Source organism: Sylvia atricapilla, chromosome 3 (genome assembly GCF_009819655.1).
Source record: "Sylvia atricapilla isolate bSylAtr1 chromosome 3, bSylAtr1.pri, whole genome shotgun sequence".
NCBI lineage: Eukaryota > Metazoa > Chordata > Aves > Passeriformes > Sylviidae > Sylvia > Sylvia atricapilla.
The window spans coordinates 80,505,684-80,523,002 of record NC_089142.1 but is presented as its reverse complement, the minus strand read 5'-3'; the positions used below and the strand labels follow the sequence as shown (position 1 = coordinate 80,523,002).

Below are 17,319 nucleotides of genomic sequence, written 5' to 3'. Positions count from 1 at the left end.
CTTCACTCAGGGCACGGGCCGGGCCCCTCGGCGGGCGGGAGATGGGCCGGGCGTGGGGCCGGGCGTGTGCCGCACACACGTGTCCTGGGCCCGCACAGCACTGCCGCACGGAGGGCAGGGCAGCCCTTTGCCTCGAGAGGCGCTTGGTGCATATCACTGGACCCCAGGGTGGGTCAGGCTGGAAGGGACTGATGTGTCATCTGGTGGAACCTCCCTGCTCAAGCAGGACCATCCCAGGGCTGCTTGCGCAGGACTGCATCCAGAGGGATCTTGAATCTTTCTAGTCAGGAGGGCTCCACAGTCTCTCTGGACAATCTGCTCCAGTGCTCAGTCACCTACACAACAATGAGGCTTTTATTCATGTTCAGGTGTAACTTCCTGTGCATCAGTTTCTGCCCATTGCCTCCTGTCTTGTTGCTTGGCACCACCGAGCAGAGCCTCGTTCCATCCTCCTGGCACCGGCTCTAGATATTTGTACTTCAAATATTTATACACAAAATATTAAACAGTTTGGTTTACGAAGGGCGGAGTATGATAATGATTCAGTCAAAAGGCATCCCATAAAAGGACATTATATTTATGAGCTGGCATCTGGATGTATTTCTGGATCTCACTGCGATCTAAATACAAAGAAATGTGACTGGGCCAGTAGCTGCTGGGCACCTAAGCTCTGGTGGTGTTTCTCACTGAGAATGCACCCCAGACACCAGATTGCCTTTTATCAGAACCATGAGTTAGCGGGACCAGATGAATGACAATAGAAAAAGCAAAACACTTTCAGAATTAACTAAGAGCATGAATCTGAAATGCCGGTGCTCAAAGCCTGTGAAACAAGTAGGGGTCTGTATAGCTTTCATTCCTTTATGAGATTACACACGTGACGCAGGCTAAATGCTAAGCCGCAGATCGACTTTGTCTGGTTTTCCTCGTCACGCCTATAGAGGGAGGTAGGGCTTGTGTTTTGGAAAGGAATGTTAGTTCGTGCTGTCAAACGCTGAGACATAGACCTGACTGCTTTAGGAAGAACCAAAGTGCCTAAAGTCAGAGGATTCTCACAGAAAAATATATTTTGACATTTGCTTAATGCTGCAATTTATTAAAAAAAGAGATGACAGCAATCTTAGCTGTTAGTGAAATCATTATGCATGTTATTATGCTTATCTTTAGCTCTTCTGGCAAATTTTAAAATGTGTTAAATTACACTGATACTGTGAATTTCTCAAGAATTAATTTTAGTAGTTATTAAAATATTAGGCTATTAGCTCTGTATTTGGCCTGTATGCTTTACTTCTTCACCTACTAAATATTCTGCATTTTCCTGTCTATGCTGTTTTAGTTTCTAAGCAGGCATGATCCAAAATTTGTACCAAAAACAAACCCAGTAATAATGGAAGTTAACATCCATCTCTATTAGTAGATAAATTGAAGAAATGAATGGCGAAACAAAAAGTATGAACCTAATGATCTACCCATGAACTGCAAAAAGTGCACTCAGGGAAGAGTTAATATAAATATGTTCTTTATTTAATTATTTTCTCGGTTTTTCTTGACAAGTTTTCACACTTGTATGTCCACTAACAAAAAACCTTGCAAAGTACAAAAACACATCTGCGGGAATGCCAGTCTTCTGTCTCACTGACACACAAACAAAATAAAAACCAGAACCTTGAAGAGCCCAGCTACTCTGGGAAAATCTGAAATATGAATACCTGTAGAAAGGAACTTCCATCAGCTTGCTGGAAGCTGTACAGGAAATAAGCCACAGAAGCTTGAAAACAGCTTTTAGCTGACATTGCATTTCAAGTGATATGAAAACGTAATTGCAGTAATAGAGATTTTCTGTATAGATAAGCTTTCAAGCACAGCATTAAACGTTTTAATGCAGTGTTGGATATGTGGATATCTGTATGAAGGGCCTGAAGAACTGATTCTGGAATCTACTCCTACAGATTAGTGACAACTCTGCCTGGGAGGGCCATGAACAGTCTTTGAGCAATGGTGATCAATGGAATACCCAACTTGGATGTTTTTGAAATCACTCTGAATTTTCTCAAATGCACAATAATACTAGGGGTGTATATCTCATTAAGTACTCATTTAGCCCAAGAATATATTTAGTTGAAGTTAATCCCTGTTATCAGCATGGTGTTTTTATTTCACCAAGTCATACACTGACCTAAACAGGTCAGACTTCTCAGCAGCTGTTTGAAGTGCATGACACGTTCTGGATGGAAGCAGCTGTCAAGGAGTGTAATGAGTGCAGTTTTTTAGGAAATATAACTTAATTGTGGCTGATGCTGCTGAATTAGTCATATGTCCTTACTGCCAGGAAACACTGTCGTGGAGCTTTAGCTCTTCTATCTCATGACAGCATGTTTTACTACATGAATTTAGAAAAACAGCTGCAGTAATGAAATAATTCAAATTCTGCTCCTTACTCATGAATGTGCAAAAGCCATTCCAAACAACACAGCACAAAAAGGATTTTTTTTTCTGGGATCAAAATATGGCTCAGAACACAAAATGTTAAATTTTGGATTGTACAAATTCTGTGTCACTAACAGCATAGGATAGCTATCAATTAATTAGTTGAAAGCTTGTAAGTACAGACAAATCTTTTCTGAACACATATCTCTTGAAGAGGTCTTCACTTTCAATGTTGGTGTGCTAGTGAAAAATCGATTCTAGAATGTTAAATTAAAAATCACTGCAGAAGCATTTAAAGCACAAAGTCATAATAAATTCCACGTAGATTTTATCTGTTGATTTTTTACTGGGAAACTTATCAAACCATTCTACTTTATTTGTATCTTCCCTGCCTCAAACACATCAATTTCCTTCAAACGACAGAAGCAGGCTTAAGAAGTTTCTGAGCTGTTTGTCTATTTGGGTTCTCATCAAGAGGATCAACCACATCAGTGGCTAAAGACTTACGTTATGAGTAATCGTGTTTCATTTGGTTTATGTTAACTACCCCTAATTTCCCTTGGGCTTCAGTGCTTGCTACATGTTGTGTTCTAGCAGCTGTGGACAGTCAGTGTCCCTATTTTTAGCAGTGACAAGTTGAGCATCCCACACAAGATGCATTAGCTGTTAAACAAGGATATAATGTAAGGGAATAAACATCTCCCACTGACTTGTCCTTTCTGGAAGAGTTACTTGTTATTTCCATTTTCTCAGTGTTTACAGAAGAAAGGTATGGCTTTGCTAATTAAAGACATACAAAGCTCAGGTCAGAGTTTTCAATCTGCTGCCCCACAGATTGTGTTCAGCCTGACAAAAAAATTAATTCAACATGCTTCTCAGGAAGCCTCAGTTTCTTCCTATCACATTTGCACATCCTAAACTATACCACACAATCTGTTTCTCAAGTTTTATGCTGATACTTCCACCAACATTATCATTAGCCTGCAAGGCTGAGCTCTAATTATTAAAATGTCCAATGCTGAACAGGTTTAATAGCCAGTCCAGACACATTCCACCTTAACAATCTCTCATCACAGCATCTACTGGGTTAATTACTGCAAGGTCACAAACCCTTCTGGATCAAAAGTAAACTGACTATAGAGTTCAACTTAACTGACCTCCTAATTCCAAGTGACAAAATTACCTGGACAAGGTTTTTTCTGTCTCTATTTCTGTTTGTTATGATTTAAATATAGGTAAGTAGGAAATGCTTAGGCAATTGCTAGCACAGTCATAATTTTCTTTCCCAGACAGATGGCACAAATGATGAGGACCAATAGGAAAGACATAGCATCTCTAAAGTTACAATCAATTTACCAGCTATGATATACTGGTGCTTTAATATGGAATGCCAAACACCATATTTGGGCAGCTCCTCAAAAAAACTGGATAGTGCGTCACATGTGGTTCATGGTTCAGAGGTTCATGTATGAAATCAAGCTTGAGGAAATAAAAAAAGGCAGTTATGCAAAGGAAAGAAGCACAAATAGTGTACAGTATTGGTTAAAAATTGTAACAGAAATGTATGACAAGCCTTTATATACAATTTAAAATTTGAAAGTGAAGTGAAAGTTCAACATTATCCTACAAAAGCTAAAATCCTGCAACGGTAGGAATTACTGAGTGGATAGCATCAATTAAGCAAATATACAGATCTACTTAATTTTCATTCCCTGTGTTATTTATTCATATAGCTTTCACTTTTCCCATATTTTCCATGAATACTTAAATAATTCTTAAAATAGCAGGCATTTCTCTTCCCATTTCACATTTGTTATCAGGGCTAAACATTGCTTACACTTAGCCTTAATGGTGCATTTCTGTTGAGCTTTAAATCTCATTTCAAGTCCGCAGTTATGCAATATTTCTTCCACTTACAGACTCCTGCTGTTAGTCTCTGCATTGGCTCATTAGGTGCTGCTTTCCCAAAATAAAACTATTTAATTTTTTTCATTTCATGTTTGAAATGCTATCAGCACACAGCTGAAGAAATTTATTTAGGCAGTGGTGGTCTTACATTTCATGTATTAAATACTTCTGCTGGTATGTTGGATGTATAAGACATCTTGCTGCAACAAGAGCAAGGTGTTTTGATCCAAGGTGTGGGTGGATCAGCCCAAGAGACACAGCAGTCTTGTAGACAAGAGTAGATAAGACAGTTACCATCTAATGAGACTGAAAAAGGTGGAATTGCTTCTCATAATGCAAGTTTGCCATTCATTGACAACTAACAATGACTGTCTCTGAAACAGAGATGTAGACAGAAAGGAAGCCTCAAATGTTGACAAACTACACCATAACACCAGCAAGGTTCTGAGACAGACTGCAAATTAAGCCTCAGCCTTTCTACAAGTTTCATAGCTCAGTAGCAGCTTCAAGAGAGAGTTGCAGCCTAGCTAGCAGAGTGAACTGAAGCTGCTCGATTTTTCATATGCAGGCAGAACTACAGGAGGAAGACAGAGGAATGCTCATCACATCTATACCTCACACTAAGCTTAAGACATACAGTTCTCTGTTTGCATTGTTTGAGGCACTACTGTTACCCTGAAAAAAAGCTCAGCCTTCATCAAAATGACATTTTATAAACTAGTACTTTGTTAAAGTGCATCTTTTGCTACAGCTCTTCCCAGAGGGTACAATATTGAACACAGAAACAGTTCAACCTCTCAGCATTGTTGAACAACAGAACGATAAACAGTAAAACATAAAGAGAAATTAAGAACAGGCTGCCTTACAGAGTACTATGGCTAAAACCAGAATTTTAATAGCATATAGTTTTGAGTAATTCTTTGGTGTATATATATATATGTATTACACATTAAAGAAAGATATTGGCAGAGGTTTCAAGTAAGATGATTTTATTTTTTAAAAATCATTTATACAGCACTGAATAGTCTGGTGACTTTCAGACCTAAAATAATCCCTATAGAAATTTGTGTGTTTGTGTATTGTAGTATAAACTAGTACAAGTTGCCCCTGTTATTTTCGAAAGAACTGTTGCTTTTCCTCAGGGATACCACAATCTTTATTTTAAGCAACTCTCAGTTAATGTTTTATCACCCTGTCATTACCTTGTCTTCTATTAACAGATCACTATTAATTTATTAGCATTATATTGACTTCAGGCTGCAAATTCAGAAAAGCAGACAATGTAGCAGACTCAGTGGTTGTAAAGACCTTTGTATTCTGTGAATCTGTCAAAAGGGCATTCAAATCATTAAGCACTAAAATAAAAACCAGACAAACAATAATTTAGTCTGTTAATTTTTTTCAAATGTTGTAAACATACATCAACAGTGTAACAAAAAGTTGCATTTAAGTGGTACATCCAAAAGTAGCAGGAGCTAATAAGCTCCTGCAAAAGTTGCAAAGCTTGTCCATTCCAGATAGGATTGTGTGTGAAGCTTGTCCATTCCAGACAGGACTGTGACAGGTAACTGTGAATTCATTACTTTCATCCTATGTAGAAGGGCTTTTGTTACTTGCTAAATTTTTCCTGTTTGAACAGGAAATCATTTAGCTAACAGTACCTCTGATTTTATTTAAATCACTTTTTATCAAAGTAATCTTCCAGAAGCAAAGGTGATCTTCCAAAAGCTATAAATTTATAAGTTCATGGTCCTTATACTTGTCAAGACTTCATCATGGAACAAGGTTTCCGCAAACATGTCAGAGTTTTGCAGAGCCTCGAAAAGACGCTTGTAGTCTTCTGGATACAAGTTACACATTGCAGCATTTTTGGGAATTTCTAGTGCTTTCAGTAATCTGTCACTATTGTCCAAACTCCATGAACTGAAACAAACAAACAAAATCATAATGGAGCATTTCTTTCTGTGAAAAATTAAAAAGCAAGAAACATTATCTGATGGTCCATTTCACTCTTGCACAGCTTCTGGAAGAAGCTAACCTCTTCTTGCACACAAGTTACTTTAAATCCATACTGCAAACAGGAAGAAACCTCTGCTATTAACATAACACATAAATAGCAAATAAAGCCCCCAGCACACATAGACAATACCAAACAACACAAACCTCCTCGTTACAGGATAGGTGCTCTCTCTCCCTCATCTACCCTAAATGCATAAGTCAGTAACAGGCATCACAGCCTTAAAAGAGTGTTTCAGCGCTGGTGAAATTAAAGCCAAGGATGACTCAGTATAGCATGAACCTGTGGCTTACACCTCCCAGGTGTTTTCTTCTTACATAAACAGATGTATCCACCCTCCCTCCATCTAAGTCTTTGCTATGAAAGCTATACTTTTAGAAATATGCACATACATTAACTATTTCCCAGACAGGAAAAGAGTGTATAAATACACAGAAGATGCATATTAGAAGCCTTCAACTTCCTGGCTGAAGAATCAAGTGAATATCAGGTATACCAATGAGCTTTAAGAAAGAAATCCATTAAAGCTCTTTGCACTTGCCTTGGTAAGAGAGTTACTGGAATTTAGTAGCTTATTTTTTCCCCCTTTCTGGAAATTAATTTTAATAACCTAATATAAGCAAATGAGAAGTATATTCATTATTTTCATAAGCAAGAAGTCAATGCTTTCCAGATTGCAAAGACATTCCATTTCTGGGAAACAGAAATCTACTGATCATAAAGAAACGTGAATAGCTTGCATAATTGGTAAAGCCTAATTTTTTTAATTAGATAACAGCCATTTGAGGACATCTTCATTCCACCTTCTATAATCTTTCAGCTGTTTTCATTAGCATGACTTTGATATCTGTTATAAGTTGAATCTCTTTCAGCTCTTAAATTTCTGAAACTGCAAAACTCTTGGTGGCTTTATTATCGTACCTGTAAAATAAGTGAAAACTTTCTACAGACACATGACCTAAGCTCCATTGGAAGTACAGGAATTACTGCACATAGACATTCTAAATACTTGCCAACCTTCCTGACAGGAATAGTCCCCAAAATGCTGTATAATAGGTTGCACAAATGAAATCTTCTATTGTACATATTGATGATTAATTCAAAATTAATTAATTTTTTTTTAAGGCTGTATTTCATCTGCAAATAAATACTGCTTTGGGAACATATGTTATTATTTTCATATATTTCTATGAAGTATAAAAACTGTAATTCTTTCTTACTTACTTTAATCTGTCTATAAGCCTAGATTTAGGTTTAGCAAAAGACTGTTTCACCATGAAAATAAAGGTAGATACATTTGATGGCTTCAAGCCTCCTGTAAATAGATTTTCCTGAGGAGTCAGTCGTACCAAACATAAATGGTCATTTGGCACCAGCTGCAAGAAAAACAGAGTAAGTCACTGAAAAAATCACTTTTTAAGACAGTGTTTATCTTAAGCTAAGAGTTTCATCTTTGCCTCCAGTAACAATTCTTATTAAAAGCCTTAACAAGATGATTTCATTGGAAGATGAGGCTTCACCTCCCTGTGCCTCAAACAGAAAAGGAAATAGAAAAGAAACATACTATCTTGGGGGTTATTTCTATATTTCAACACTGGACTTTCTTATTTGAAATAAACAATACAGGCTTGATGTGAGTTTTCAAGATATTATACAGCCTATTGTATTCCTATACTATGCAAGGTATCAGACCTGCCTTCTATATATAAAGACAGAATTAAGACTAAGACACCATTGCAACATGAGGTTTTTATTAAACTGGGAGGAAGTGGAGTCTTCAACTGAAATAATTGTACTTCTGTACTGGCAGCAAATGATACATTAGATCTAACATTTGTACTTCTAAAGATGTCCCAGTATATCTTGCATAGCCTACCTGATGGGCTTTTCTACATGGCTTTTCAGCAGCACAACTAAACATATAAGGCAGTCACTTACATATTACAGAAATATTGCAAACTACACTCAATACAGCACCATAACAGTCCTCTGCAGAGTGTGAAACTTAAAAATATTAAGTAAACATGCTTTTATATTATCAGAATTTAATAGGAATACTCCTTATTTATTATTATTCCTTTATTATACAAAGGAACATCATTACTTCTCCAAAGGAGAGAAGTAAATAACTTTACACAAGGTATTTTTGCACTTCTCAGATTTAAGTTTGGAGAGTCATGCTTTTCCACAATTAACTTGCATATGAAATTTATAATTGACATGTGAGTAACTATTTCAATCAAAACCAGCAGCATACTGATTGTGTTATTAACTGTGGTAACACTTGTTTAGTTCAAGCAGGTAATTGTGACCATCAGTAACTTTCTCTGAAAAATACTTTACCTGTTCATATTCCTTTATGGGGGTTATTCACTATATTTTTTCCATCAGAGACAATAAAGATATTAGTTTATTTCAGTTTCTAATAGCAATTCTTCACTCCTTCACTAATAGCAATTCTTCACACTTTTCATCAATCTCTATGCTGCCTTAAATTTTAATTAAAACAGTTCTTTAAAAAATACATCTGTAATGATGCTATAAATTTACTTTCATCTTTAATTAAACGTAGTTTAGCTGCAACTTCAGAAAAGAAGTGTATACAACAATCTTACCACAGCTTTTGGTATCGCCAGTCCCCCATTTTTCAAATTAGTTGCAAATGAAGCCCAAGGTTCCTATGGGAGGAAGCAAATGTATTATGGAATTAAAGTTTTCTGTTAGAACAGAACAGAACAGAACAGAACAGAATAGATTACTTCAGTTGGAAGGTACCTACAGTGATCATCTAGTCCAACTGCCTGAGCAATTCAAGCCTGGCCAAGCTAAAGCATGTTATAAAGGCATTGTCCAAATGTTCTCTTAAATGCTGACAGGCTTGGGGCATCGACCACCTCTCTAGGAAGCCTGTTACAGTGTTTGACCACCCTCTCCACAAAGAAGTGCTTGTTAACATGCAGTCTAATCCTCCCCTGGCACAGCTTTGAACCATTTCCATACATCCTATCAATGGATACCAGGGAGAAGATCTCAGCACCTCCCTCTTCCCTTCTCCTTTAGAGGAAGCTGTGGAGAGCAGTGATGTCACCCCTCAGCCTTCTTTGCTCCAAACAAGACAAGCCCAAAGCCCTCAGATGCTCCTCATGGGACATTCCCTTCTGGTCCTTTCACTGGTTTTGTTGCTGTCCTCTGGATGTACTCAAGGACCTTCACATCCTTGAACTGTGGGGCCCAGAACTGCCCAAGTATTCAAGGCTGCACCAACACTGAATTCAGTGGGACAGTCACCTTTCTTGAGCTGCTGCTGATGCTGGTTGAGGCACCTTAGGGTGCAGTTTGCCCTCCTGGCTGCCAAGGCACACCCTGCTGACTCAGACTGAGCTGCTACCAACAAGCAGCCCCAGGTGACCAGTCACCAGCCAGGTGTAGCCCAAATCAGTAAAATCAGTACAGGCCTCTGAGCTCTGCCCTTTGGGCAGTTCTTCACCCAGCACACCCTGAACCTGCTCACCCCACAGCTGGACAGCTTTTCCAGAAAGATGCTGTGAAGGGCAATATCAAAAGCCTTCCTAGAATCCAGAAAAATTGCATCCACCATCTTCCCTTCATCCACTGGGCAGGTGATCTTATCATAGCAGGGTGTATAAAGTGCTAAGACTTTACTTTGTGAGCCCATGTTAACTGTGCCTGCTGAGTGCATTTTTCAAATGCCTTTCAACAGTACCCAGTAGAATCTGGTACTCCATTATGGTTGCAGGTACTGAGGTTAGACCAAAAAGTCTGTAGTTCAGTGGGTCTTCCCTCACATTCTTCTTTGTAGCAGGATGTGGAATAACATTGGCCTGCTTCAGTCAGCAGGGACCTCCCTAGACTCCCAAGACCTTTGGTGCCTGATCAAGAGAGGTCCTGAACTTCACTGGCTCCTCAGCACTCTGGGATGAATTCCATCAGGCCCCAAGGATCTGTGAACATTCACCTGATACAGCTGGTCCCTTGCAATTTCAGTGTCCACAAATCAAAAGTCACTATTCCCACACTTGTGGTGCTCTGGCTCAGGGGGCTAGGCAGCCCAAGACTTATCAGTATTATTAAAGACTGAAGCAAAAGAGACATAAAATACCTCCACTTCTACTTTGTCCCTGTTAGTCAGGTGACTACCTTCAAAAAGTACTATTCTTCCACATCTTAATGTTTACCTTAATGTATATCTTGTAGTATAAGGTATTTGGAAGACAACAGACAGTGAAACCTAATTTTAGATTAGCAAAACATTTACATTTTGAAGGTAGGTTCCTAGAAAAACAGAGTACAAAGAAAAATCTGAAAAGCACAAACTAACTGAAAGTTTATGGCCATGTGCTCATGGGAAACTGGAGTGACAACATTAAAAAAAAAATTTAAACTAAACCATAGCATGTTTCACAAGGTAAGAAGGCACTGACTAGTAGGAAAAGCAGGTATGCTTGGAACATTAAAGCACAAAGACTCAAAAAAATTCCAATGAACACAGCTTAGGAAGCCAAAAGCATACATGATGGCAAAAGTCAGAGGATATAACAAAGAGCAGACTATGACAGATTGGAAAAGCAGACTTCTCGTTTCACAAACCATTAGCAAAACGGAAAAGGTTTATCTGGTGTGTAAACACACCTTTTTTTCTACCAGATTCTGAGAATAAATGTTTTTGAGTATAAAGGCTTGCAGTGAAAACATTGAATCATAGTGAATAACAATGTAGCTTAACTGAAAGAGTTTTACACAAAACACAACTGTTTTAGCTTTTCACAAAAGTTTTCAACAGTTCTCCAACTGATTTAAACATTGGATTAGCTTCCAATTAGTTTGCAATGTTAAACTACTATAAGCCCTTTTCTAAATGCATGTCCATAGTATTAGGCCCTATCAGCCGGTACAAAACTCTTACCTTATGCAGTAGTTGAATTTCATACCCTAGTTGTGCAAGTACAGTAAGTGCTTGATAAATCTTTGACTTCCCAGGCTTTGCTGTTAATACCTAAAAAATGGCAAAGAGCAAGCATTTTTGTTGCAAAAACCAAGACTGTGTCTTTATCTAAGCAAAATCCACATATATGTACATAAAACAGTAAGAAACTCAGTTAAGTGTAAAATCCCAAGGTAAAGTTACACTAGGCCTCAAACACAAATGCTTTGTGCTATGTTAGTATATCTTGTCAGAAGACAGGGCTAGAAGACATTGTAATATTTGAACTTCACAGCAGTTATTTAGATAACTGAACTATGTAGGAATTTCCAGCATATACATTTTGATCCCTTTTAAGGCAGAGAAGTTTCATGCAGAAGAGAAATAAGGATCAGATTTCATATAAAACCTGTAACTTTAGCGTTATCAGCCGCACTGATAAGATAATATTCCCAAGAAGACACACAAAGCAGAGTAACTACAACATCAGGTGACCTCGCTGGACATTAAGCAACTTGCACAGTCATCATCCTGATCAATGTCACAAATCAAACAACTCTTAGGGCAAGAAAAAAAGAAAAGCTTGTGGCTATTCTCGAAAAGTGCAAGAAAAGAAGTAAATTGTAGCAAGGAGATTTAGCTTCATGAAATAGATTTACATAGCCTTGTCATATGATAAAAAGCCAAAACAATCAACAAAAAGGAGTCAAGGATGCCTAGTTATAGAAGGTTCCAACAGCTTTTATTACACAATTCTTATGTAACATAAGAGTTATGTTGTAACGATGATATATGTATATCATCATTATAACCAGAAAAGTTAGTTTAAAAAAACCCAAACATGAAATAGGGACTGCCTTAAATGAATATGCTGCCCTGTATTTTGTAAAAGATCTGACCATTAAAACATATCATAAAAGTAGGTATTTCAGTGGTGTCCAACCTGTCATTTCATAGAAGAATATACTTAAGACATTTAATGTTTTTCAGAGAGCTGTTAGACAAAACACTGTTTGTGTAAGCAGACCTGGAAGTCCTTGTCTACTTCAAGTAATTAAAGGTTTATGACTCTGTACAAACCTCCCAGTTTCATGAGGGAAGAGGGGGGAGGAAGAAAAAGCATCCATGAAGTATAAGTACAGTTCTAGAGCTTTGGGACAGCATAAATTAAGAGTGTGTTAACCAGAAAAGGCTCTGCACCTTAGTGTACAGAGTATTCATAACAAAGAGTGTAAATACTGTATCTTGCCTCTATTCTTTTCAGTAGTGCACACAAAACAACTCAGGAGGACAAGTGCATCTCACTGTATTGGTATTTAGTGACTCGGAATTCTCTTCAAGTGTGTTTTTGTGTTTTGAATTCAGTTTTCCCTAACTATTACCTGCAACTGGTAAACAAACTTGTTGCAAAAGGATGACACAGAATTTAATCTCCTCACAATTTACAATGGAAAGCAGCTAGTCTGCTGCTGCATGTAATTTTTAAAGATCAGTCTTCACATTTGTAAGATCTGTGGTTATATGACAACAGAAAGTTTAACAGTGCTATCACTGCATAGCGCAAACAAGTAGGAAACTGACAATACTTAAAAATTCTGGTCGGGAAAAAAAAATTCACTAGCAAAACCATTAAGAGCACAATATAAATGGGTTTGTGTTCTGTGAAGCACTACACCTTCATTACCTGTAAAATGCCTTGCACGTACCGTATACTCTTTTTCACTTATAAAGAGGTTGAGCTCTACTCTTCCGTATCTGTATATGGAACTGCATTCATACATGGCAAAAAGAAGTCTCCAAAGTCTGTTCCTTTCCAACTGCTGTGGTACGATGCCAAAAACTTTCAAAGGAACATCTGTTTCACACAATAGCGTTTAAAAGCATCTTTAAAATTCTGCAGTATGTATTAGACAATCTCATTAATTCTAATGTCTAAACTACAGACAATTAAGAGAAGAAAGTCGGTCAGTTCATGTTGTTAAAGAATGAATACAATTCAAGCCTTAGTCAAAGCTAAGCCCAGTTTGCATTAGACTAAAACTTTAAAAGACAAGAAAATACCTAATTATCTGATATTGCCATGGGGGTGGGAGGGTTTGAAGCTATCACGGATCTTAAGTAAAGCTGAAATGTAGAAAACAGTACCCATTAATCTAGCATGTGTATTAAAGAGAACATATACCAAATCCCAAAGGTTTTGCCAAACTGCCTGTGCACCCTTCAAACAGGCGTTTGTAACGTGTGGGATCATAAACATATACCTGCCCTCCAAGGAACTGGTGCTACACCCATGGTTTCAAAAAGTTTGTCAGAAGACACAGCAGGTGGTTTCAAAGCTCCCTTCGCCAAAGGATCCAGTCTGAAGAAGTCACCATGAATCACCTTCAACTGCCCATCCAGGCTGTTCTCTAGGGACTGGATAAAAATAACTTTAGTTCAAGAAATCTGGATGTGATAACTAGTTCTGCAAAGCACCCAACCCAAACAAGAAATGTGTTCATGCACTACCTAAAATTGTTACCCACTGAACAAGACTCAAACCTCAGAGCTGCTTCTTACAGCTGATAAAAAGAATAGCTTCTTTCTTTCAGCTGATAAAAATGATTGCCCCTTTCACTGTGCAGGGCATTTTGACACTTTTTGTGCTGTTCAACTTGAGCTTTAAACCACATACCTAAACTATTAAGATCTTCTGGAATGTTTTTTAAAAAATACAAACACACTATTATAATGTAAGCAAACTGCCTCTTTCAACAATTTAAAACTAGAATTCTTCATATCTGTGGAGATCTGTGTGTCTGTGGAGATCACATGACTTAAAATGTGTGAAGAGTCACTGGTTCCAAATCAGCACTGTAATGCAAACCTTCTAGAGCAACTTCTGCAGCTCTGTATCTGAACATTTGAATCCATGCAAATGTTGCTTGAATGCATGTTTGAATCCATGCACGTGAGCAGGAGAGGACAACACATGTAAGTGTCAATTGTATGAAAACAGATTAAATAAAATTGTGACATAATCAGAATAACTAAGAGTATTTTTACAGATTTCTTAAACCTTCATACAGAAGTTAAACATAAACATCTACAATGACTCCGAGTAGTTTGAAATTTTATTTATGCATAGAAAGATTATGCATGAACTTGAATTCCTACATACACAAAATGCTAAATTAATTAAAAAACATTCTGCATTGTACAATACCAAACTACATACTGCTATTAGGCATTATGTCAGATGTTGCTAGCAACAATCACTGCCTAATTCCTTTTTGATCCAACAATTACACAACGATTTAAGCCAATTTGTCATTTTCCCTTTAATTATGTTTTAGAAACGTGCAACTGAATCAAAAGTATACCTGTAAGTCTGTAAAAAACTCTAAGTTGCTTTCCAGAGCTACCACTCTAAAACCTGCATCAAGCAGAGATCGAGTCAAAATTCCAGGACCTGAAGTAGGAAAATAAAGAAAAAATTTTAAAAAACCAAACCAAAACAAACATTTTTAGAAGCGTCCCTTTGTTTCTAAGTGATTTCCTTTAGTGATTTTCCCAACACAACACTTACAACATATCACCTTCAACAGGAGATAGTTTGTGTTGGTTAAACACAGCTCAAAACAAGAGTTAGAGAAATTATTTACAGGCAGCCTGCCCTAGATTTCTCACTGCTTCACACGAAGCACAGCATTACAATTAGATACTGAGCAGCACCGGAGATAACGTTTTAAATGTTTCTATTACTTTATCTTCTGCCAATTGTAATATACTGTGAAACTTTACCCATATTATCCTTAAAATACATTCTGCAGAAATGTAAACAAACCCAACCAACCGTTAGATAACTGCAGAGATTTTGTCATAGCCCATAATCCTGGGTGTGCTTTTACTGACAAAGTTTACCTACAGAATCAAAGTATTACCTGACAGAAAATGACATCTCTGGTCACTTTACAGCCAAGTTATGACACGAGTGACTCAAGCCTCCAGACTGCACCCTCACTCATTCCCCACGCTCTGCACAGACGGACCCCCAGGCACACCCCGGGGCCCACACCCGCATGTCCCGGGACTGCTGGGACGCGGGGCCGGGACAGCTCCCACCGGGATTCCGGCCGGGGCAGCCCCGGGACGAAAGGCCCGCCCGAAATCCCGGGAGAGGCAGGGCTCCAGCCCGCTCCCGCAGCAGCGGCACCGGCCCTTCGCGGGGCCGGGGTGCCAGCAGGGCTGGTGGCGAGGGCGGCAGCTCGCACTGACCCCCCCAAGGTCACCGGGGCGCGCCGGAGCCTCGGGCAGCTCACCGGGCGCGAACTCGAGCAGGAGGGGCTGGGGGCCGGGGCCGGCTCCGCGCTGCAGGCAGCGCCGCACGGTGCGCGCCAGCTGCGGGCAGGCGATGAAGCGGCGGACCACGAGGCTGCTCCGCTGCTCCTTACGCACCGGCCGCTTCTCGTCAGCCGGCTCCGCTACCCGCAGGGCCGGGCACCGCCGCGCCGCCGTCACCCAGCACGGCGACAGCCCGCAGAGCAGAGGCCGCAGCCCCGCTGGCAGGAGGCGGCCGCAGCCCGCGGCGCCCAGCGGGGCCCGGCCCGCCAGCATCGCCGCGCCGCGCTTCCAGCTCCGGGTACGTGATCGCCGCGGCAACCGGGGCGTCACTTCCTCCTCTGCCCGGCCTCTCAGCGCGCTTCCGCTCCGCCGGCGGAGGGCTCCCCTCCCGCCGCCCGCCCTCTCTATGGTGCCCGCCCCGCACCGCCGGCAGCCTGCGGCAGCCCCGGCCCCCGCGCCTCCGCGCCATGCCGGCTGGCGGGTCCCGGCCGCCCGAGCCGCCGCGGAGCTGAGGTGAGCTGACAGCGGCTTATCCGCAGGGAGAGGAGGAGGAGGGGGAGGTGAGATGCTTCCCCCGGTGCCGCGCTCCGCCGCCGCCTTCTGCTTGTGTCGGCCGCCACCGGGCGCTCCAGGGGCGGGTTAGGGCCGCCGGGCGGGCGGCGGGAAGGAGCCGGAGCCGGGCGGGCTGGGCGCCTCGGCCGGGGTGGGCAGTGCCGGTGCCGCGGCGCCTGCCCCCGGAGCGGAGCACAGACACGGCCGGGGCCAGAGGCGGCTCGGGCCGGCGGGCAGCGCTCTGCCGGGCGCCCGTGGAGCGATGTGTGCTCCGGGTGTCGGTGAGGTCCCGGGAGCTACGTATTTAGTTTGAGGTTTGCCTGGGTGTTTCGCGGATGTCTTTGATCTGCGCGTCTGCAGCTAAATAGTCACTTCGGGACTCGGTTGTTTGTATCGCCCTGCCGCCCTCGGCAGGTGCAGGATTCTGCTCCAGCGTTCTCCGGCATCGCTCCTCGCCGGCTGCTCTCTGCTCGGTACCTTGTTGCAATTACGGCTTGGGCGAAACGGGCGATTTTCGGTAGCAGTGACGCTGTCCTTTCGGCTCCGTCCCCGGTGCCTGAACGAGGAATAAGTTTAAGACCGTTTTCAAGTTCTGCCAAACGGGAGTTCATCCTTCAGGGATGATGTGCGAAAACCTGTCAGTGAGCGGCTGCAGTGTGATGGTGGAAAAGAGAAAGAATCCTCCCAAACGTGTTTCCCTGCTCCCTGTCCCCTTTGTGCAGAAGGCAAGAGAGATCTCGCAATCATAGGCTACGACTGGTTTTCAAATTAATGGTTCGGAAGTAGTGTTTCTGTATGATTTTCTGAAAATTGCTTAATTCCTTGTATCTTGTTTCTCTGCTTGTGAAGTGAGAAATTAACACTTCCCTACTTACTAAACGAAGTCATTTTGTTTGGTATATCGCTTGAAAACAGAAATCGGGATAGAAAATTGAGGCTTCGTTGTTCTTTTGTTGGGGGACCTTCATGTGGCATGCAGAGCGGCTGGGCTGAATTCAGAAAAATGCCTTAGCAAATGAAGCAGTCCTTCATATGTGCAATTTATTTTTAAGTACTCAGCTTTTTTACACTGAGTGCTGTAATAGTTTTCCCTGTGCCTTAAGGGAAATGGACAGATTGTTCAGCTGGATGATGGGATAGACCTCAATCC

The 17,319-nt window shown here is 40.8% G+C and overlaps 2 protein-coding genes across 3 annotated transcripts in view; one reads left to right on the top strand and one right to left on the bottom strand.

Annotated features, from left to right (window-relative positions):
- Window positions 1-5,307: 5,307 nt before the first annotated feature.
- TFB2M (transcription factor B2, mitochondrial) lies at window positions 5,308-15,925 on the bottom strand. The gene is made up of 8 exons (XM_066315951.1): window positions 15,596-15,925; window positions 14,657-14,745; window positions 13,556-13,709; window positions 13,001-13,149; window positions 11,277-11,366; window positions 8,968-9,030; window positions 7,577-7,728; window positions 5,308-6,258 (listed from the first exon to the last, which is right to left on the bottom strand). The coding sequence occupies exons 1-8, from the start codon at window positions 15,888-15,890 to the stop codon at window positions 6,072-6,074; spliced, it is 1,179 nt and encodes a 392-aa protein (XP_066172048.1). The 5' UTR covers window positions 15,891-15,925; the 3' UTR covers window positions 5,308-6,071.
- A 91-nt stretch (window positions 15,926-16,016) lies between these two features.
- Window positions 16,017-17,319, top strand: part of CNST (consortin, connexin sorting protein) — a 48,705-nt gene continuing 47,402 nt past the window's right edge. The window contains exon 1 of one of the 2 annotated variants that reach the window (XM_066315946.1): window positions 16,017-16,130. The gene's annotated coding sequence lies outside the window, so the exon portion shown is untranslated. Of the gene's footprint in view, window positions 16,131-16,429; window positions 16,451-17,319 lie in introns of those variants that run through there. The other variant, XM_066315948.1, reaches the window with a different exon arrangement.